General features: G+C 36.8%; 1 protein-coding gene across 1 annotated transcript in view; it reads right to left on the bottom strand.

The window, feature by feature from the left end:
- Positions 1-24,802, bottom strand: part of GRAP2 (GRB2 related adaptor protein 2) — a 73,511-nt gene that overhangs the window by 5,262 nt on the left and 43,447 nt on the right. The window contains exons 3-6 of the mRNA XM_087723208.1: positions 17,635-17,726; positions 16,336-16,455; positions 10,027-10,213; positions 234-356 (exon numbers count right to left, since the gene is read on the bottom strand). Coding sequence (XP_087579334.1) covers positions 234-356; positions 10,027-10,213; positions 16,336-16,455; positions 17,635-17,726 — 522 coding nt within the window. The remainder of the gene's footprint in view (positions 1-233; positions 357-10,026; positions 10,214-16,335; positions 16,456-17,634; positions 17,727-24,802) is intronic.

Here is a 24,802-nt window from a genome sequence, read left to right as displayed (position 1 = left end):
ACATCAGGATGGATGCATTACCTCTATCCTGGCTCTACAACAGTAAAGATAACCGATGCCGAATCCCAAATGAAAACTAAAAACTGATTGAAGCATCCATTTCCTGAAGATAGGTTCGTGATAGGTAATCATTTTTATTGTTATTATTGTTAAAAATTCTGAGAAACAAATCCTTCTTGATACATCACATAGAACTAAATCTATTTTCTGCCTATCACTGATTATTGTATTACCTGCTTATGATGCCAAGATGCAAAAGGATCCTCATATTTATTGTGCTCTGATGATTTTGCATCTTTTATTGATGGATGGAGTGCTTCCAACCCCTTTTTATATTGGTTCTTATCACATGCTTCCTGGAAAGAAACAAGTTTTCCCTGTTACACTGCATATTTATTCATAAGTAGTCCTTCCCATAAATGATGCCCCTTGTTTTTCAAATTAGACTTTTTGGTATGTTTTCCCACAGTCACCAAACACATGAATCTATGATTCAACAAAAAGCAACGAAGAGTAAGGTCATGTTTAGAAACTGGTTTGTAAACTAAACTTTGTGGACTAGAAAAGCTTTTAAGAAAGCTTTATTAATGTGACTAGTCCCATTTATCAGTAAGCAAACCATTGATAAGCCATGCTATTTCTAGCATTTCAAGAGGTTTTCTGTGCTTTTCCTTCCAAACAAAAATCTGAGCTGCAGTTCTTCATTACTTTTTTTTTTTTTTTTAACTTTCTAAGACATTTTTGGGGTCCAGAAACATTCTTGGAAATAAAAGATTATATTTAAGAATTGGATTCTCCTTTGTAGCATGTTACTTTCCCAAAGGAAAAAATTCAGGGCTGCAAAAATACGTACACTCTGACTCTTATATATTCTTTACATGGAATGTCAGAACCATGAATCAAGGCAACTTGATGGTGTCCAAGTAAAAATGTCAAGATTGAACATTGACTTTCTGGGAATCAGTCAATTGAAATGGACTGGAATGGGTCACTTCTCATCAGATGAACAATATATCCACTGCAAACAAGAAAGATGAGAGTGGCACTGGAATAGCTGTCATTATTATTGATATTTGTTTAGGTTACAATAAAAAATGATATCAAGACCTCAGTCTGAGTCAAAGGCAAGAAAATCAAAATGATAGTGATCCACGCCTATACTCTAACTACACATGCTAAGGGAATAGAAATTAATTCTGTGATGACATGCGAACCTTGCCCACAAGCATTTAAATAGTCACACGAATTCCTGGCAACTAGAATGCTAAGGCTGGAAATGAAAAGGCATCTGGAAATCATGGGAAAATTTGGCTTCAGAGTACGAAGAAAAGCTGAAGATGAATAAGTTTCTTTGAAGAAAATTCAATATTTATAGCAAATATTGGATGGCAGTACTTGCAATTGAATTTATCTCTGTCTTGGAAGATAGCATTCAAAAAATCATAAAGGATTTCCCTTTTATTACTTTACCTGCTGATCTTTTCCCCTCCTTTCTTTATATTATTCTTCTACCCCATTTCTTGTCCTACCTTATTGCTTGATGAATTGTTTTTTTAACTATTGGTAGCTTTCTTGTTTCATTTAAGAACATTGTTGTTTATACTTTCCTAAAAAACACCTTTCTGGATTCTTCTTTGTGCTCAAATTACTAGTTTATGCCACTTTTAATAAATATAATAAATATATTTATATAATATTTATATATAATACTTTCATTTGCAATGATCACACACAGACACAGAGGGATCATTTTTTAAACATCTGCTTTACATAAGGATGAAAAGTTACTTAAATACTAATTGACTAGAATCTTTATTCATATTACATATAACAATCACACAGAATATACTCAAGTCATTTGAAGCCTGCCATACAAATAATTTGGAAAGCTATTTTAGGAAATGACCAGGTTGAGCCCATGGAAGAAGAGGTCAAATGTGTCATCAGTCTTGCGTCCTTTCGCACCCACAAGAGATCTAAGTCCAGCCCACCTTGAATTCTGTTGACTCTTATCTACCCCCAATTTGCTTTTATTGTTAGTAGTTCAGATTCTTGTAGAGAGCATAAACTTGCAATAAACTTATATATTCATTTGAACTGCCTGGACTCCTGATTTCTGACACTTGACAGCTGCATTGTGAAATACTGTGAATCCATGTGTTAAAATTTCCTTATCTGGGTTGCAAGAATTGAAATGACCATTAGTTTTGGCAATAGAAAGGTTGTTTATCTTTGTTTCCATCTAGAGGTTGTCTGGAGTTTTGCAACTCAAATATGGTAATCCTACCTTACTATCATCTGCAATTGACAGCAAGCAGTGAGGTTTACCAAAGCAGCAATAAAAAATCTTCAGTTCCAATTGAACTGAATATATTACAAAAAAGTATCTGCTTACAGAGTAGCATAACTATTCTATCTTTAAATCAAATATTTGTTTTTAGAGTATTCATAGCACACATACTGTATATTTATGAATGTTTTTTAATTAAAAAGGAACTACTTATTATTTCATGTAGCAACTTGCTGCTATGTCCATTTGAAAGGGAAACATATGTCTCAAAATACATTGAGTAATGGTTGCATTATTTTCTTTTAAATTATGCTCTTTCCAGCAAAATCCCAGAAGCTGTTTTTTCTAAGCTCATGCACTTTATGTTTAGATATCTGTCAATCTTAAAAACTGAACTTTTTGAGAGAGTGGCTCTACAAATTTCTACACTTTATGCCATCCTGCAAATAATGGAATTGAAGATCCCAACTTTTTGTTGATTTGGATTTATTTAGCTTTATAAAACTTTCAGTCATGTTTTACGCCTGATTTCACTTTGCTGCTTAAACCTGTTGGCACCCATTTATATGAACATACGTTCATTGCTAATTAGTAACAAAGGGATTTTTATAATGCTGGTAAATAATTCAAAACTGCAGAGATTTTATAGCTAAACGCTGATTAATTTCTTTTCTTTGTAATAAAAAGGTGCTAAGAAAGAGAACAAAACATTAAAGCAGAATTCAGAATATACATTCCAATTTATACTGGATTGTCTCCTAGGACTTTCTTTAAAAGCAAACAAAAAATTGTGTCAGGTAAACTTTTTTGCTTCATTGCATGACTGGAACCAGTCTTTCTAGCATGAGCTGAAATTATAGTCTGGAATCTCTCCAAAATAACCTATTTTCTTTTGCCTTTTAAGTTTTAAGTATCAGTATAGTGAAAAATATCCCTTTGTTGCAAACCTCAAATCCTTATTTGTATACTTAGATGGATTGCTTTATGGATTGCTCTAAATGTGTTCCACAATTATTTTTTGTCCAGGTGGAAATATACTTCGTATCAGAGGTGGGCTGCTCCTGGCTTTACTACTGGTTTACTTTGCACATGCTTTGCAGAACCGGGGTGGGTATGGCCTGCATGTGACGTATCCTGCCCACGGGCTGTTTGTTTGACAGGGCTGCTAGAGCAATTAGTTTTTCTTACACCTTAGTTCTGTAGATATTTTAAGACATTCTGCTGTATGGAAAGAATACATACAAATACAATGAAATAATCTAGATTATACTCCTGCATCTGTCCTACAACCAGCCCCAGTCTTTCTTTCAAACTGTTCACAGGTATAAATAGTTGGTTTATACTTCTGACAAACATGTCTGACAGTAGTTGAACATAAATCAAAGAATATTTCATGGAATTGAATCTGATACTATTTGATATAAGCCCTCATAACATACTTTTTTAAAAACCTCAATCATGGCCTAAATAGCCAGCCTGCGTTATAATACTGCAGCTGCCCTGCCAGTCTAAATGCAGGAGAGTTATCTAAATCTGAATAAATATGCATCCTGAGACTTTCTATTTACAGGTAGTCCTCGACTTGCAACAGTTTGTTTAGTGACTGTTCAAAGTTACAACGGCACTGAAAAAAGTGACTTATGATTATTTTTCACACTTACGACCATTGTAGCATGCCCATGTGATTAACATTCAGATGCTTGTCAATGACTGATACATAGTATATGACACTTCCAGTGTCCCAGTCATGTGATCCTCTTTTGAGAACTTCTGACAAGCAAAGCCAATGGGAAAACCAGATTCAATTAGCAATCATGCTTCTAATTTAACAACTGCAGTGATCCACTTAACAAATGTGGCAAGAAAAGTCGTAAAAGGGGGCAAAACTCACTTAACTAATTTCTCACTTGACAGCATAAATTTGGGGCTCAACTGTGGTTGTAAGTTGAGGACTACCTGTATTTAGGAGATTCTCCCAGGATCTCACTGTAATAGAGAACATGTGATGTTCTTTAAAAATTAAAAGCAGAATCTCAGATAATTGGAGCAAAATATTGCTAGGCCTGAGCTGGGAAAGATCTTTCTCTCTGTGTGTGTCCAACTTCTCAATGTTTGCTAAAATCTATGATTGCAAATAAATGTTTAAATACAAACATCTCTTCGATCATTCTGGTTGGAATTACCCCCCAAAGTTTGGGAGGTTTAGGAAAAGAAGCAGAAAATGTTGCTTTGGGGTCCAGGCTGTCTTCTAAGAAATCAGTAAATATTTTAGGCTGAATGTACTTTAAATTTTAAATTGTTATTGGTATGTGCAAAAGTCCATTATTCTTACATCTCTATGCTGTAATTATGTGCTTTATAACAGCCTGGTACATCAGATATGTTCTAGAAGATCTTAGCATTTTCTTTTTTAACACGATAATAAGGGAGGAGCTTGTGATGACTTTGTTGGCAGTAGAGTATTCTACTAGAAGGGTCATTCATGCCAGACAAGTCTTAATGGAAGAATCAGACTAAATGTATCCATCAGTCCATTTAATATGGTAAGAAAACAGAAAAGAATCTTATACTGGATCAGTCATCACCTAGGTCAGCAGGAGCCAGACTCAAATATTACTGAACAATAATAAACACATCAAAGGCAATAAATAATAGATCAATAATAATAGCAGAAATGGTTAAAAATCAAGTGAAAATGATTAAAAACTGGGTATCTACTGGAAATAATTAATTCCATTCAGTGGTGAAATTCAAATTTTTTTACTACCGGTTCTGTGCGCGTGGCTTAGTGGGTGTGGCAGGGGAAGGATACTGCAAGATCTCCATTCCCACACCACTCTGGGGCCAGCCAGAGGTGGTATGTGCCAGTTCTCCAAACTACTCAAAATTTCCGCTACCGGTTCTTCAGAACCTGTCAGAACCTGCTGAATTTCACCCCTGATTGCATTGCTTTTGGCCCAAATATCTGAGTAGCTTACATTCAATTATAGATAAATAGCTTAAAGAAGTCTTGCATAAAGGAAACATCAACAAATGGTTAATAACTTTTCTGGCAAAACTTATCAGATTCAAAAAGACCTGGCAAAAGGGATATAACAGGAAATGATAGGTCAATAAGATGCTTGCCTGCAATGTTTAAATTACTCATAGGGATAACAACAGACAACATCCAATATTATTTAGGATAAAATAACATGCTTCAGGCAGAACATAAAAGAAATGATCAACTTCTGATTAATAAAATTTTGGAGAATTACAAAAGAAAAAAAAACAACCAAAACAGTTTAACTGGCTTTTGCTCAGTATTGATATAAAATGGTATTTGATTCATTACACATAATTGGATCATCAAATGTTTGGAAACTGGCATCTGTACAAACATTAGAATGTTTATGGAAAAATAATGAAGCAGTAGAAGTCAGAGTTATTGAAAATAAAAAATATCAACACTAGGAGAGGCATCTTCCAGAGTGATTCATTACCACCCTTCTTTGTCATTGGTCTGATCCCATTTTTATTGATTTTGAAAAAAAAATCTTGGCTACCAAAAAATGCTAATCAAACCTCACCTTTCTTTTATATGGATGGTCTGAAATTGAAATCTTGATTTTGGCTTCTCAAGAGCAAGCTAATTGTATCAATGCAAACAAGGTCAGAATGGAAAACGATTCAAAGTGTAGAGTGTGCAAAGAGGCAGAAGAAACAGATCCTAAACTTAGCTTGGGCAAGAAGTTTGCACAAACTGATTATAAACAGTTACATAACACAGTTGACAGAATGTTTCACTGGAATATCTGTAAAAATTATCATGTGCCAGTAATGAATTATTGATGGGAACACAGTGGAAAAAGTAATTGATAATGAGTAGGTTAAAATATTGTGGGATGTCTTTTTTTTTATAACACCAGATTTAATTGTAGTGGAAAAATGAAAATATGGATAATTGATGTAGCAATTCCAAGAGATAGTAGAATGGAAAACAAATAATTGGAGAAGATCACAAAATATTTGTTCAAGAGCTGAAAATTGAAGCTGAAAGATTATGGTATAAACTGGCCATGGCAATTCCAGCAGTTATTGACATACTTGCACATCAAAAAATCTTGGATGACACTTATAAAATGTGCACATTTTCAAAATTTTCATCTGTCAATTGCAGAAAGTTGCACTGCTTGGATTTGCACATATACAACAGTGATACATTATTATGACATTCTAAGTTCTTGGAAAGGATTCAGTGCAGATGACGGCCAACATCAGCTAAAGAATTGGCAGCTGTGACTTCACATTGTTGTGAACAAATAATAAAGGCAAAGTATTACAGGGGGAATACACAAATAAAACACACATGCAAAGCAGATAGCAACAAGTCCTGGCAATGGCTAAGAGCAGGAAAGTTGAAGAAAGAGACAGGGGTGTGTGTAATTCTGGCTGCACAAGACCAAGCCTTAAGAACAAAGCCAGAACTGAGTAGATAGCAAAAGACAGCAAATACCACATCTTCAAAGAAGCTGAAGAAGCCTCGTCTGCAAGATGACACAGCGTGATTACAAACAGTGGCATAATGAAATAGCAACAATTGGAATATCTGCAAGAAATATTTATTTACTATTTATACAGCCATGGTGGCACAATGGTTAGAATGCATTACTGCAGGATACTTCTGCTGACTGCCAGCTATAAGCAGTTTGGCAGTTCGATTCTCAAGGTTGACTCAGCCTTCCATCCTTCTGAGGTGGGTAAAATGAGGACCCAGATGGTTGTGGACAATACGCTGGCTCTATAAACCACTTAGAGAGGGCTTTAAAGCATTGTTGAAATGCTATATGCCTAAGTGCTATTGCTAGTGTTAAGTACTATTATCAAATTTATTTGCCACTTGTCTTATGTCAAATAACATTTGCTTGAAAGGAAGAACTATTGGGACTACAAAATAGACAAAGTAATATAAAATGAAGAAGCTAAGATGCTCTGGGACTTTAGACTTCAAACAGAAAATAACACCATAATTTTAACAATTGTTGATAAGAAAGAGAAATAGTCTAGATAGTGGACATGGCAATACTTGGAGATAGCAGAATAGAAGAGAAAGAACTGGAGAAAATCACAAAATACAAAGACTTCCAAATTGATGTAAAACAACTGTGGCAAAATAAAGCAAAGTTAATGCCAATAGTAAAATCCCAAAAAATCTAGACATCACTTGAATACTGTTGGCATTGACAAAATCATCATCAGTCAATTGCAAAAGGCAGTCTTATTTGAACAGGTTACATCTTGTGACAATAACTTTAACACCATCAAATGCCTAACCTGGGTTCTAGAAAAAATGCCAAATCTAGTCAAACATCTGTCTGACTCTGAGATGAATCATCATCATTAAAAAAAAAACCAGAATAATGACATCTTGTGATCAACATAGTGCATTATACTGACAGTTGATTTCACTAAACTTGATTCTTGTTAAACAATGAAAGTTTGATTTTTTATTTTTAAAATTAAAAAGAATTGTTTATCAATAATGTGGTTCTGGTTTAGTTAATCTCTTATGAAATTGATTTGTCTCTCAATATGGGAAAGGAAGGCTTAAAACTTCTAGTTACATGCCTTTACATTACAAGACAAGGAGTTTGCCTTACAGGATTGTTTAATTTTTCTCCTTTATTGCCAGCAATGCAATTTGGATGGTCAAGCCCCTTTTTCTTATAGGAAAAGAATAGTAAGTAGGAAGTTTGGAAGTTTGGAAGTTGAGTCATGACAACTGGACTTCTTTTCTTATTGGTTCAAAACAATTCAGTGCTCATCTAAGTAGCTTCTTAAACCTGAGCTTAAGGTTGAGGGTTCTACATATGTCCTACAGGGAGATTTCATTTTTCATCTAATATGGCTAGGCTCATTTGGTGAATAGGCAAAGAGTCATTGGGATGTAAATGTTCCAACTCCTAGGTTCTTTACCCTAGGTGGGTCATTAAGTGTGGTGAACCTGGTGAGCCTGTGAAGATCTCTTAATCTTCCTGGAACTGATGAAAGAGCAGCATAAAAAATGGGGGACAGGTTGTGTCTGAGGCCTCCACCTGTGTCGAGGGAAAGATCTTCCACTTTGGCATAAGTAGATTTCTCCAATTGTGTCTGAAACCAACTATCTTCCCTGTCCAAAATGTGAATATTATTGTCCTCAAAAGAGTGTCCTTTTTCTTCTAAATGAAGGTGTACTGTTTTGATTCTGATCCTGTGATGTTGCTTCTCCTGTTCTGGACCATCCTCTTGTGTAAAGGCTGCTTGGTTTTGCCAATATAAAGCTCTGAACACTCCTCAGTGTGCTGGATTGCATATGCAACATTACTCTTATTTTTTGGTATCCGCTCTTTAGAGTGGATAAGCCTCTGTCTCAATGTGTTGGTGGGCTTGAAAAACACAGCTATGTGATGTTTTCCAAATATCTGTTTTAGCATCTCTGATACACCAGCTGTGTAAAGAATGACCAGATTATTCTTTTGAGTCTGAGTACCAGCTCTGTCTGCCATTTTATGTTGAATCCACACAGTGGATTAAAGAGGATTAAGAGCTTTCCATAGGTGCCTGTTTTCCTTCTTTTGGGCCTCACTGGAATGGGGATGTTTTCTACCCTGTGAGGAAATGTCCTGATATGGTTGGTGGGAGTCACAGCAGCTATTAGTCTCTCTGTGTGGGTTTCCTTTAGATCTCTATTACTAGGTTGTCCCAGGTCCCAATAAATGTTGGATAACTAAAGAGGTCATAACAACACATGAAACAGCCATGTCTATAAAACAGCATTTTCCCTTTTGGATTTTGTGATTTTTGTTTTGCTTATTATTGCCATTGAATGTTTCTGGATTTGGCTGCTAAAAGGAGTCTGAATTTGTTGTTTGTTTCACTCATATGGTTAACAAAATCATCTGACAGGGCATTTGCCTTTTTTTCAAATAGCTGTAACCACATGGTTCCTGTAATTAGTATTAATTTTTCACTTCATTATACATTATTTTTGAAACCTCCTACAATCTATTACTTCACCTAAGAATACAGAATACCAGAGTTGGAAGAGATCATGGAGATTTTCTAGTTCAACCCCCTGCTTGAACAGGACACCATATACTGTTCTGGACAAATAGCTGCCCAATCTCTTCTTAAAAACCTCCAAAGATGGAGTATCCACAGCTTCTGGAGGCAAGCCCTTCCACTGATTAATTGTTCTCATTCTCAGGAAATTTCCTCTTTAATTCTAGATTGGATTTCTCTTTTTAAACTTCCATCTGTTACTTCTTGTCCTACCTTCAGGTGCTTGGAGAATATGCTGCCCCCTCTTCTCTGTGGCAGTTCCTCAAGTACTGGAAGACTGCTATCATATCTGGCCTCGTTTTTCTCTTTGTTAGACTAGACAGAACTGCTCATCATATGTTTCAGCCTCCAGTCCCCTAAACATCTTTGTTGCTCTTCTCTGAATTCTTTCTAGAGTCTTATCATCTTTTTTGTATCGTGGTGTCCAAAACTGAATGCCATAGTCCAAGTGTCATTTAATTTAATGCCCCTGGGGATCCCTGTGTTAAGGCTTCTATAAAAAAAATGATGAAAGGAGGAAGAACCAACTAGAAACGACTAAGGAAAAAGTTGATGGGGTGGCTAATTTCATGGCAAACGTCACCTTGCTGGCTTACAAGTTTTACAAACTTTACTGGATTACATTTTTTTCTTCTCCTCTATCATAAAAAACTGACCTCTCTAAGGTTTACTTGTGATCCTTTCTTGGTTTCTTCTCTCAGGAAAATCTGCTTGTTTTTGGAGATGGAAACATTTTTGTAATACTCCACAAGTTTGTTTAGTGATTGAAACTTTTCACTCCATAGAAAATAATGGCTGTTTGTGTCCTTCATCACTTTAAAATGCTGGATATCCTCTTCATGCCTGGATACCAAGGGAGAATACAAAACATTTGGCAATCCAATCTAATTTTTAAGTTGCATTATTCTATTTGTACTCTGTATTAACTTTTACAAATTGGCATGCTTCAGATGAAAAACATTATTTGAATTATTTGTGAAAATATGTATAATTATTATTCTATATCATTCTTCATAAATGGTTCCAGATGGATTATGTTTTAAAGTTTTAAATGCACTAAATGTATTAAAGTTAATGCCATTCACATTAAAACATATTAAATAGCTTACATTTTAAATGATTAAATTATTGAAAGCCTAACAGAAAAGAAAAGTCTGTAGAAACCTAATATCTGCACACTGAGTATTCCACAATCTCAAGGCCCAGTCTCAACTGGAGAAGCTGGTGATTCTGATTCTGGAGATGGATTAATGAGGGATGAGGTTACATGCAAAAAAGACATTTTCTCAGGTAACTGAGGCCTAAGCTATTTAGGATCTTAAAAGTGATAGTCAACCCCTCAGTTGGCGTGGGGTATGGAGGAAAGATCTGCCCAGAAGTCTCTATTTTGTTCAGCACCTCATCGCTCTCTCCATTCCTCTTTACTATCTATATGAAACCAGTTGGGGAAATCATTCATTAGAGCCGTGGTGGCGCAGTGGTTAGAATGCAGTACTGCAGGCTACTTCTGCTGACTACCGGCTACCAGCAGTTCGGCAGTTTGAATCTCACCAGCTCAAAGTTGACTCATCCTTCCAAGGTGGGTAAAATGAGGACTCGGATTGTTGGGGGCAATATGCTGACTCTGTAAATTGCTTAGAGAGGGCTGTAAAGCACCGTAAAGTGGTATATAAGTCTAAATGCTATTGCTATTAGCATGAGGTCTGGTATCAGAGTGACGATACCCAGCTATACATCTTGTCCACCTGCCAGGTGCATTGAATTGCTCTCATGGTTTGGATAGAGCGGAACAGATTTTGACTGAATCCTTCCAAGGAGTAACTTGGGATTTATAGACCTAAAAATTTCAAGGAAATACAATTTTTGACTTTGAATGAAGTTGTGTTCCCCACTCAGGTAGGTTTTATTTATTTATATTCCACACTTCTTAACCACCCATCTCCCTCAGATTGACAGTTTGGATGTTCTCCTGGACTTATAGCTCCTGTATGATGAGCAGGTAGCAGTTGTGGCTTGCACAACTTTCGCACAGCTACTTTAATTGTGGTTCTTACTCAGGCCTTAGCCACTTCCCCACTTCTGATACTGTAATGATCTTTACATAGGGCTGCCTCTGAAAAGCATTCAGAAGCTATTGTTAGTACAAAATATAACCGTCGTGACAGCAATGGCTATATTCCAAAGTACTTGGGTAATTCCAGTATTTTAAAAGCTGCATTGGTTGCTGGTTGGCTTCATCAGTTATCATCTTTACATCTCTAAATGATTGTGGACTGTTATATGTTGCACTACGTTGTCCCATATTCATCTGTCCATCTGATCAAATCAGATCCCCATCTTTCAGGTCCAGGTCCCATCATTAGAAAATTGTTATCTTATACAATAGCAAAGTTGGAAGGGACCTTGGAGGTCTTCTAGTCCAACCCCCTGCCTAGGCAGGAAACCCTATACCATTTCAGACAAATGGCTATCCAACATCTTCTTAAAGACTTCCAGTATTGGGGCATTCACAACTTCTGGAGGCAAGCTGTTCCACTGATTAATTGTTCTAACTGTCAGGAAATTTCTCCTCAGTTCTAAGTTGCTTCTCTCCTTGATTAGTTTCTACCCATTGCTTCTGGTTCTACCCCCTGCCTTGGAAAATAATTTGACTCCCTCTTCTTTGTGGCAACCTCTGAGATATTGGAACACTGCTATCATGTCTCCCCTTCTCCTTCTTTCTATTAAACTAGACATACTCAGTTCCTGCAAACGTTCTTCATGTTTTAGTCTCCAGTCCCCTAATCATCTTTGTTGCTCTTCTCTGCACTCTTTCTAGAGTCTCCACGTCTTTTCTACATCGTGGTGACCAAAACTGGATGCAGTATTCCAAGTGTGGCCATACCAAGGCATTATAAAGTGGTATTAACACTTCACGTGATGTTGATTCTATCCCTCTGTTTATGCAGCCTAGAACTGTGTTGGCTTTTTTTGGCAGCTGCTCCAGACTGCTAGCAGGGCTTTGAAAATAGTCATTCTAGAGTGCTGTCCTCATTCTTTTGAATTGTTCCTCTTGAAGGTCCAGTCTGCTCCTGTTTTCTTAAGCTTTAGGACAGCAGTCAAGAAGATCTGATTGTTCAGTCTACTCCACTGTGAAAGTTTGTTGTGAATGAAAGTTGGAGTCCAGCAGATGCCCCTCAGCATTTTTTGTTAAATTTTGTTTATACTTGAGGGAAATACTCATTACTTTTGTGGGAACTTCATTTATTCTTTATTTTGCTGTAGTAAGACTCTCCACTAGGACTGGGGTGATCTGAATTCTAGTGTGTCTTAGGTACAAAGGCAGCTGAGTGGCCGCTTGTCACACTCTCAGCCTTAAGAAGCAGCCATGATAAACCACTTCCAAAAATGTTGCCTAAAAAACCAACAGTGAATATATGATTTGACTATTCATTCCATTTTCTTAATTAAATCTTATACAAATTTATAGCAAGTTATTTGGGTAAGATTTGGATCACAGAATTCTAGACGACCACTAGAGGGCAGAAAAGAATTACTCTGAAAAAAAAAAAGATAATTTCTCTGTTGCCATTTTGTGGTCATCTTGATTTTTGCAGTGGGGGTTACAGTAGCCCACTGCTTCCACATGAGGATTTAATTATTTGACTTTGTAATAAGGTTAAAATGCTTTTGTTTTTTTAAATTATGATTTTAAAAAGTTATAGCAGCTTGAGCTTCATACAGGTCTAAGGTTGAATGGGTAGGTTCAAACATCATATTAAGTAGAAATAAATTACATTGTAGAATGCACATAATCTTTTTACACTTGGAAGCATCCCCTTGTTCCTGGGCATTTTATCTTTATACAAGAAAAGTCCTTTATGGAAGGAAAAAGAATTGCTGCACAGCAATTCGTGTTTGGGAACATTTGAAAGACTTCAAAAATGAAAAAAAAAGGTTCTGCCTGAAATCCTGGAAATTCCATCTCATAAGTTTATGAAACCATGATGATAACTTCTTCCTTTTTGTTGTTCCTTTATTCATTTTTTTGACTGACACTTGCATAACATGGCAGGGCGCCAGCCAGTGTAGTGGTTAAGGCACCAGGCCAGAAAGTGGGAGGCAGTGAGTTCAAGGCCTGCCTCAGCCATGAAAGCCAGCTGGGTGACTTTGGGCCTGTCACACTCTGTCTCAGCACAACTCATGTTGTAGAGAAAATAAGAAGAAGGTGTGTTGGATATGTTCTCCACCTTGAGATATTTGTAAAAATAATAAAGGTGAGAAATAAATAATAAGTAACTAAATAAAGTTCCACAGCTTCCAACCAGCCATAAACATAATTCAGTCAAGCACTTACTTAAATATGGAATTATTGAGCAATATTTGCTTGATGTAAAGCATCTCCATTTTCCAAATTTTCCTTGTTGGGCCCTTCAGCTATTTCAGTTTGAAATAGGTATAGGTAATTTCCACCCCACTGGTTTCACAAAGACGGGGAAATCTCTTTTAGCAAGCTCTATCTATTTGAAATAATAAGGCTACTATATCAGAGTGCAAAAATCTGGATGCTCACTAAATAGGAACAAAGACATTTTCACAGTCATCTCGTCGTTATTTTGATTTTTGTAGTTCTGTTGTGATAGCCCCAGAAGTAAGCACCGTGATCATGTATAAATCTGAATTAATAACACTATAGTAGTGCCTCTGATAAATTATTTACTCAGCCATTTTGAAAAATTAGTTTCTGGGATTTTCAAAAGTGTAAGTCTAGATAATAGCTTTTTATTCGTCTACAGCAGGTGTGTCAATCTCAGTCGTCACAGTGACGTATTGAGACTTTCCGCTCCTTTGCTAAACCCGGTGTGGGCGTGGCCAGTGCGTGATGCATCCGCCCTCTGGGCTGGAAGTTTGATAGCCCTGCTCTACAGGTACCAATGTGGGGTATTTGTGATACAATTGCTCATGCTTTGTGAATGGTCTTAGTGCATTTTTATTATTATTACTACTGTGTTTGCGCCTTCAAGTCAGTTTTTGACTCCTGCAGACTGCCTGGACTAGTCCTTACAGTTTGCTTGGCAAGGTTTATCCCAAATGGTTTTCCACTGTCTCCCATATTCTTCTGGAGAAAATGGTTTCATGCCTAAGGTAGCATTAGAATTCAGAATCTCCCAGTTTCTAGTCTGATGCCTTAACCACTACACCTAACTGATTCTTGTAAATCATTTTACACTCAATGTAATGTTAATTTTCCCAGTCTGTGTTTAATCTCCACCTAAAAATTGCATTCTGCCTCTGACAAATTAGAGAGTAGGCATCTGCCAATACACGATGTTTCATGCAATAAAGGAATAAACGTTAAATCACAAAATATATTTAATATAATAAATTGAATAGAATTCTATGTTACACTCTCTGCAATAGATTAATGCATGTAAATTCATGGAAAGCTTTAGTTTTAAAATATTTGTAACAGCTTCTACCTGTTTGTTTCGAACTGTTTTTCTGATTTAGGACTGTTTTGTATCTGCTTTTGGTATTTTTGGTAAAATCCTATATATTTTTACTTAAGGGAAACTCCATTGAGTAATTTACTTCTCAATAAATAATGTACAGTAAAATACTAAATTCTTACTAATCAAGTATTGGATTTTATTACTAGGTTTTGGAAACAGCTGTTTCCAAACTGGAATATTAATATATTTTAAGAGCTACATTGAAAAGACAACTGTTGTGGGCCACCCAGAGGCCATTATGATGATACTGAACACACCTTGAAATTAACAAATGGCCTTTGCACACATGGAACAAAAACTTGTTTTAAGATATCTATCAAATAAATGGATATGTCCATCTTTCCCATATGGAAATATTAATTTTGTAATTAACATAAATCAGAGGATTTGTTTGTCGATAAAGGATTTTCTGACAGATAGGCCACAGTCAGTAAGGATGGGATTTCACCATTCTTCTACTCTGATATTAAGCACAGGAGCCCCCCCCCCCCCCCCCCGGGTTGTGTGCTAAGCCCCTTCCTTTATTCTTTGTACACACATGACTATACTTCATTGTATAACACCAATGCAATTATTAAATTTGAGGATGAAACAACAGTGGTGGGGCTCATTAATAAGAATAATGAGACTGCTTATAGGAAGGAAGTACAAGGGCTGACATTGTGGTGTAAAGAAAATAATCTTACACTTAACATCAAAAAAGCTTAATAACTTATAATTGATTTCAGGGAGAAGAGAGACATACATTTACCATTGTACATTAATGGCGAGGTGGTGGTGAGGGTTGGTAGTTTTAAATTTCTGGGCATTTATATCTCGGAGGACCTCTCATGGACCATGAATGCTAACATGCTTGTGAAGAAAGCACAGAAAAGGCTGTACTTCCTGAGAATGCTAAGGAAGATAAATCTATCTCAGCATCTACCTCTGTCCTACTATCGCAGCACTATTGAGAGTGTCCTGACATACAGCATATTCTTGCATGGTATGGGAGCAGCTCTGCAGCAGACAAAAAAGCTCTACAGAGAATCATTAAAACTACCCAGAATATCATCGGGCTCCAGCTACCAGCCCTGGATGACATCTTCGCATCTCACTGTTTGAAGAAGTTGCATTACATTCTCAGAGACTCTTCCTATCCTGCTTACAATCTTTTCAGACTGTTGCCTTCTGGCAGAAGATACAGAACAATTAAAACTAGGACCACACGTATTCTGAATAGCTTTTATCCCAGAGCTATAATTGCACTCAACAATGAACTAAAGGGCCATCATCAGTGAGCTATTAGACAGCACTACTTGGTCCGTTGTGTGGATGCTTGGGTGGTTTAGGGGCGGGGAAATTTTTTGGTGGTTGGGGGTGTGTTTGGGGATTGTTATGTGTGTTGGGCCTGGTATCTGGGTGTTATGTGAATTTCGTTGTATGTGCATACTGTGTATATATGTACAATGACAATAAAATAAAGAAACATACCTGACAGAGATAGAGAAATCTCCTTGAGCGTTCTGACTAGCTCGGACTATGAAAGCACCAACTCCTTTATCCCTGAGCATCGTCTCAGCCATGTGGCGGGATACTTTCTCTTGGAACCAGCTGTCAAAAGCAATACATCATAAGTAAGTATAATGGAAAATCAATTTGAGAGAGAGTAAGCCAGATTTTAAAAGAATACAAGGGTAAGAGATGCCTCAAAATTTATTCTGAAACAACACAATATTCATCTTCTTCTTCTTCATCATCATCATCATCACCACGACCACCACCACCACCACCACCACCACCACCACCACCACCACCACCATATAAAAAGTGAAGTGCACTTTTGTAGATAGTCATTTTTGCTGTAATTTCTTGCAACAGATTATCCACTTCCTTTTTATCAGAGTTTATATGTCTCAAAATATCTCCATTTAGTTTCCCAATGTTAGCTAACATTCTACTGAAATCCATCCACTTGCGTTAATTTTTTTCTATATATAAACTTATACATGCTACATCTATTTTGAATGAATCATGAATTAATTCAGAAATTACAAGTATTTTAGAAGAAATTCTGAGTTTTATATGTTATATGTGCAACTTTTTTTTTGGCTACTCTTAAAATATTCAAGTGGATATTGAAGCATCCGCTTGGAACAGTTCATATTTTTGGCAAATAAGATTGTGTAATTTGGTATGTCAGGATAATATTAATCTCTTCTAGCTTTCTGAATATTTGTGTATATGTATGTTTTTGCATTTGTGTGAAAGTTGCTGAAAGGTCACTAGGAAAATATTCAGAGTTCTGAATATTTCTGGATTGAACATGAAAGGGAAGATAGCTAAAAATGTGAGAGTTTGTTGTAAAAATCAAATCCAGAAAGCACACATAGATAACTGATTCAGCAGGATTGATTTAAATAAGAAAATTCTTTATATACAAGAATTTATATATATACAATACCAACAGCAGAGAACAGTTTCATTTCATTTCTGATCAACAGACAAGTCGAGACTAGTTTTGTTTCAGAGCTCAGAGCTTAATACAATTAAGCCATGCCCAAACTTCTTACTTAAGTTTCTGTTTCCAAATAAGCCTCATTGGCTGACCTTGCTACCGTGCCTCTACCAGTTCATGAATATTCTGACAAAAAAAAAATGGAAAAAGAACTTTTTTCCAGAAATATGCTTTCTTTTTTCTTTTTTAACCCATTTGTTAAATTATTTCTTAAATGCATACACAGAAGTCAATATTATAAAACATGGACATAAATGTGTAAATTGTATACTTACCAGGGAACCTGAAAATCAATATAATTCTTTGGGACATATCCCTCCTCATTGTTCAACTCAGCTCTGTACCAATTTTCCTGAGAGCTTAAGATCTGTAAATCAGAAGGAAAACTGTAATTACTTGAAGGTATATGTGTGCCTTCTGCTAGCCTACGTTTTGAAGATTTTATGCCTCCTTAACTCCTTTGCTATGCTTCCTGCTATCAACTCTTATCAGTTTTCCTCCAGAAATCTGAAACACGCTGCAGCCATCTTTTTCTTGAAAATAACTCTGTTCTCTTACCTCAGAACAAATGGACTAGCATAGCAGGTATGCCAAACCAACTGTTAAGAGAAATTGATAGCTCCTGACTTTCATGTATTAGGCATTGACATGTGCAGGAAGAAAACCTATGTGCAAACACTTTCCTTTAAGGGGAAAAAAAACCCTGATTGCACAGAATTTTAGTTTCAGAGTATGCTTCAGCACCTCAAAAAGTCAAAAGAAAAAAAGAGGGTGGATGTAAACAACTATGTAAGCATAACAACAACAACAACAACAACAATTAGAAGTTGTGTTGATGGTTTGGATTCCTTCCCCTACTTTGTTGCTTTGGTTAATTGCTTTATAAAGAATAAGTCTTATCATATAAAATTTATTTGAGAGCCAGTTTGGTCTAGTGATTAATGTACCAGGCTAGAAGCCAGTCATTCTCTTCTCAGCCTAACCCATGTCACCTGGTTGTTATTGTGAAGAAAAACAGGAGGAGGAAGGTAAAAGTAAAGGTAAAGTTTTCTCCTATCCAGTCATGTCTAACTCTAGGGGGCGGTGCTCTTCTCCATTTCTTAGGGAGCCAGCATTGTCCGAAGACATTTCCATGGTCATGTGACCAGCATGACTATACAATGAGGAGCATAGAACACTTATATTACCTTCCCACTGAAGGAGTACCTATTTATCTATTCACATTTGCATGCTTTTTGAACTGCTAGGTTCAAACTGCTAGGAGCTGGGGTAACAGGAGCTCACACATTATGCCATGCTTGGGTCTCAAACAAGCTTAGGATCTTTAACCACTGAACATCTTTAACCATTGAGCCACCATACCCCCAGGAGGAGGAAGGAGTATTAGGTATATTTGCCACATTATTTATAAAATAAGGATGTCGGAAAAAGGATGTCGGAAGTGAACCGTCAGAAGAAACCAAGGAGAAGCCAGAGAGCATCTTATCTGAGGCCTGAGACCAAGGAGACGGGCCTCTGAATGGGCAGTTGCCTGCAGGCAACCTAGTGCCCAGGGCTCTTTGGTTAAAGATGTTCAGTGGTTAATAAAGGTGAAATTTTCAACCAAAGTGTCTCTTTTCCTTCAATGTGCGCATGACAGGTATCCAACATAACATTGGCTTCTGAGGTATTATATTGCTCCTCTTAAAGATCCTTCTTAGAAAGAGATGGTGGATCAATGAAATGACTCTGCTGTCCCTTAAGAGTCTATCTCTGTAAATGGCTGCAAATACTAGCTAGAAGTGAATTCATCCCATAAATCTTGCAATTTATTATTTATATAATTTATAATTCTTCCTTGTGAGGAAATAACTGTTTCATAATCAAAAATAAAAACAAACAGGGAAACCAAATGGTTTTTGGCCAGGTGTGATTGGATACACAAGGAATTTGTCTTTGATGCATATGTTCTCAGTGTACATGAAAGGAAATAAAGAAAAAAATACATTCATCAAGAATCATAAGATACAACACTTAGTGATAGTCATAAGCTACTAATAAGCAATCAAATCATACTAGGAAACAAACAGAACAAATCATAAAAATACAAGCAACATTGTTAATGTCATAAGTGGGAGGAGATAGATAGCAGGAAATAGGAAATATAAGTAAAAATAAATAAAGTAGTTTGGGAAGATTATGTAGCGTGGATTGAGACTATGGAATTGCTAAAATGATTTTAGAAAACAGTGAAAGCGGAGTTTGAAAATATGTTTATGAAGCAAGTTAATGAATTTATAGTAGAGTTGGGTACATCAATTCAGGAGACATAGAAAATTAGTAAATAAATAAAAAAACAATAACAACATTTGTCTATTCCATGTCCTTGGAAAGGACTTGATAGATGGATAGAAATACCAAATCCATTCTAAATACCTGGCTGACTGTGCAGTGAATCATAACAATAATAAAGCTTAGCTGCTCCAAGAAGATCACACAGACTGAGTATAAGCAATGGTATGACAAAGTAGCAACAATGGTACATTTAACTATCTGCAAGAAATACCATTTGACTGCAAGCAAGAACAGATGGCTACAAAATAAACTAAGTAATAGAAAATGAAAAAAAAACCAAATTACTCTGGGACTTTAGAATTCAAACAAATAGACACTTGCCACATAACATCCCAGACTTAACAATTGTTGATAAGAAAAACAAAATGCTTGGATAGTGCATGGCAGTACCTGGAGACAGCAGAATAAAAAAGAAAGAACTGGAGTAAATCACAAAATACAAAGACTTGGAAATAGAATTAGAACAACTGTGACACAAGAAAGATAGCACCAATAGTAATGGGTGTGTTATCAACAAATATTAAGATAGTAGTAATTGAAGGTTGACAATACTACTACTACTACTACTACTACTACTACTACTATTACTATTACTAATACTAATACTAATACTAATACTAATAAGGCTGTGCAAACCATTCAAACCACTACATTAGCTGAAACAAACCAGATGATGTATGCAGCAGCCTTCATAACTACCAAAGAATTGGGTTTGAAAACACAAAAGAACCAAAGAGGCAAGAAGAGGAAGCCTAAATGGAAAATTCAGTTGGAATTGAAAATCAAAAAAATTCGTGGAGACTTGAGCAACTTGAAGAACTTAAGGCAAGGTCAGCTAAATAACAAGCTGGTCAAAAGCAGCCTGGAAGCAAGATACGATTTGGAGAATAAAGAGATTGCGATAGTAATTGAAGAACTGAAGTAGAGGGTTGTTGCCGTTGCTGGAAAGATTAAAAGATATGAAAACCGAGTAACTCAATTCAAGGAAAACTCACAGTTCAGAGAAAATCAGCACCAGTTTTATAAGAGCTTAGAAAATGGAGATGGAGTAACAACAAATTAAAAACCTGATAAAGAGAAAGCTCTGAAATTCTGGAAGAATTTGTGGGAAAACAACAAGAAATGCAAAATGGATCAAACAGATTGAGGATTCTATTAAAGTGCATAAAATGGAAGATGTGAAAATAACAAAAGAAATGGTGCAAAGACAGTCAAGAAAAGTGAATAACTAGAGTGCACCTGGACCAGATGAGTTACATGGCTTATGGTTAAAAGCACTTACAAGTGTGCACAAAAGATTGGCAGCCCAAATGAACCAGATCTAAAAAAACACCTGAAAATGATGAATGGATGACAACTGGAAGGACATTTTTGATACAAAAAGATAAAAAAAGGAAAGGATACTGGAAACCACTGTTCCCTCTAAGGTGCGCGGCCGCGCGGCCGCGCACATGGCAAGAAACCCCCGCGCAGAGGTTTCTAACTCCCGCGCAGAGGTTTCTTTCAAAGCAAACGTGGGGAAGTCCTTTGCAGGCGGCTAGAACTGGCTGCCAGCAAAGGACCTCCCCAAACTTGTTTCAGCGGCAGCGTCATGCAGGCTGTGGAACGAGGGGGAGGAGGAGGGAACCAAAGAGAGGCTTTTGCCGAGTCTGCGCCCCACAGCCAGGACCGTCCTTGCGCCTCAAGCCGCGTTTCTTCCCTTCTGGCGTCAAGCGGAACTCTCGGGTTGCCCGAAGGGCTTTGCGTTTGCAGGAAGAAACGTGGCTTGAGGTGCAAGGACGGTCCTGGCTGTGGGGCGCAGACTCGGTAAAAGCCTCTCTTTGGTTCCCTCCTCCTCCTCCTCCTCCTCCTCCTCCTCCTCCTCCTCCTTTCTGGACCCCCTTCCTCAAAGATTTGGTACCAAAGCAATGGCGGTGAGGAAGTTGTGTCTTTTGGATTTTGCACTGTTGTCTTTTCAATGGTTCTCAGACTGGTTGAACCTTTAGCAGCTGGGGTGATATTCTTTACTGTTAAGGTTACAATTGGATGTGTTGGACGAATCTTAAAAGATGAAACTTTTATTAAAACGTTTGACTTAACTAAAAACGTCTTCCTTTTTCTTCTTCTTCTTAAATATGATTTATTTATTTTTACTTCAGAAGTTTGATGACCGTTGTACAAACTAATCCAGCCTAAATGTAGAGGAGGAGAAGAAGGGGGGGGATTTAAAAAGAGCAGAGGAAAAAGAAAAGAAAGCATGAAGAAAACATAAAGAAAGGGATGGGAGGGAGGGAAGGAAGGAAGGCACTTAATGTTGAAACAGAAAATATTATATAAGGAAGCAAATGGAAATAACTTAGGAAGGAAGGAAGGAAGGAAGGAAGGAATTGCACTTAATATTGAAGGAAAAGAGAATGAAGGAAAAAGTATTGGAAGGATTGAAAGAAGGAAGGAGGAACAAAGAATTACACTTAATATTGAAATGGAAAAGAAAATATAATGAATGAAAGAAGAAGTATAGGAAGGAAGGAAGGAAGGAAGAAAGAAACAAAGACTGTTGAAACAGAAAAGATAATATAAGGAAGAAAATGGAAAGACGTATAGGAAGGAAGGAAGGAAAAAAGGAAGGCAATATTGAAATGGAAAAGAATATAAGGAAGAAAATGGGAAAAAGTATAGGAAGAAAGGAAGAAATGTACTTAATATTGAAACAGACAAGGGAATGAAGGAAAAAATATTGGAAGGATTGAAAGAAGGAAGGAAGAATGGAAGGAACAAAGACAATGTTGAAATGGAAAAGAATATAAGGAAAAAAATGGAAAAATGTTAGGAAGGAAGAATTACACTTAATATTGAAACAATTGAATATAATGAAGGAAAAGGAAACAGGAATAAGGGAGGGACGGAGGACTTCAGCTCCCAAGGCTGGGAAAAGAATCCGCACTAGGGACAATGCAAGCTATGCTTCACCCCGTCAGCAATGTTCCCTCTAATTTTTTTTCAGTGTGAGCGGAAAAGTATTCTGGGAGTTGAAGTCCACAAGGCTTAAGGCTGTCAGGTTTGAAGATCCCTGGGGGTTTTTTCCTAAAGGGTTAGGGGTGCGAGGGTCTTGTAACTTGACAGCTTTAAGACTTGCACGCTTCAATGGCAGAGTTTCTGAGCCAACATTTTGGTTGCTAAGCAGGACCGTTGTTAAGTGATACTGATATTATATAACACTTTTAATTAAGCGGGTACCTTGAATAAACATAACTTTGAGTTTCAAATAATACTGATTTCGTTGTTGTCTTAGGTGACATCTGTGAAAAAAATTAAGGTGCTCAGGCATGAAAATGTGCCGCTCAAACACTATACTTTTCCGCTCACACTGAAAAAAAATTAGAGGGAACATTGCTGGAAACTATAGGCCAATCACCTGTTTGCCAACAACATACAAGCTTCTTACTGGTATCATTGCAAACCAAATTTACGGATACTTGGAAAGAAATAACTTGCATCCTATAGAACAGAAAAGATGCTGCAAAAATTCAAGAGGAACAAAGGATCAACTACTGATTGACAAACTATTCCTAAAGAATTTAAAGAAAAGATGAACCAACCTGTTCATGGCTTGGATAGACTATAAGAAAGCATTTGATTCAGTTCCCCATAGCTGGATCAAGAAATGCCTGAAAATCTTTGGCATCAGCAGCAACATACAAAAATTCATGGAAACTTCCGAATGTATCCGAATGTACAGCCTAAATGTTGGAGGTGTGGTTCTCTCGATGCTACATATTATCATATATGGTGGACCTGCCAAAAGGTTAAGGCATTTTGGATAAAAATATGGTGGGTCATGCAAAATGTTTTTAAAAGAAGGATAAAGTTTAGTCCTCAGTTATTTTTACTAGGTATATGTACTGATTTTACAGTGGTAGAGACCAATTTGATTCTGCACCTGATAACTGCAGCAAGACTGTTGGTGGCGCAATATTGGAAGAAGGAAGACTTGCCTACAATCCAAGAATGGACATTGAAAGTAACAAACTTAGCTGAAATGGCTAAAATATCGGCATATCTCAAAGATCATTCAAATGAGAGATATAAACGAGACTGGAAAAAATGGATTGACTATATACAAAATAAATACGGGACTAAGAAATTCCAGTTAGCCTATGCTTAAGATCAGAAATGGTTTAAACTGTTAAAAGTCAGTTCAGTAAGAAGAAGCTAAGTCCAATCTAGAATGTCATTAATTTCTTTATTTCTTTTTTCTCAATAGATTTTAGACTGTGTTAGTTAAAAATCCATACCGTGTACGGGTTCTGGGAAGTCGGGGGGGGGAAGGAGGAGGGGGGATGGGGGGGTGGAGGGAGGGAGGGGTATACACAACAAAAAAAAATTGTACTTCAATGTCTTAATGATTGACAAATGATGACATATTTGTGTTTTTTTTTTTTAAAGAAAAATAAAAAAGTAAAATTAAAAAAAAAAAAAAATTCATGGAAACTTCAATGAGCCTCTAGAAAACGAAGCTTCTAGCTAATGAAGAAGTACTAGGTGAAGTTGAAATTAAATGAGGCATTTTCCAGGGCGATTCCCTATTACTCCTACTTTTTATATTCTCAATGCTACCACTGACAATCATTTTGAAGAAGATGAACTATGGATACGAACTTGCAAAGAAAGAACTGAAAATTTCGTACTTGGTGTACATGGATGATTTGAAGCTGTTTGATAAAACAAAAGCTGAACTGAATTTATTAATTGAAACCACAAAAGAATTTAGCCAAGACATTGGTATGCAGTTTGGGGGGGCAAGGATAGTTGATGCGCCAAATATAGCCTCTCAACTATCAAACGACAACCCGGCCTTCACGTGGTGCCCCCTGTTCCCACCAATCGGGCTCTGTTGACCCTTGGGACTGGCGTCCCCTTGGGTATATCCAGCCGAAACAGCTTCTATGGATCGCCATAACTTTCCATGGAAGTTGCCTATACCCACGTTGGGTGAAGAGGCATCAAGAGAAGAGAGAGAGTATGCAGTTTGGAATTGACAAATGTGCAACAATGGCAACCAAAGCAGGCAAGGTCATAGAAGATGATGGAATAGAACTTGAGAATGAAGAAATGATAAAGGCAGTAAAA

Source organism: Thamnophis sirtalis, unplaced genomic scaffold, assembly GCF_051295495.1.
Source record: "Thamnophis sirtalis isolate CommonGarterSnake01/CBP01778 unplaced genomic scaffold, rThaSir2_p1.2 scaffold_9, whole genome shotgun sequence".
Classification (NCBI taxonomy): Eukaryota; Metazoa; Chordata; class Lepidosauria; order Squamata; family Natricidae; genus Thamnophis; species Thamnophis sirtalis.
This window is presented reverse-complemented; position numbering and strand designations above follow the sequence as displayed.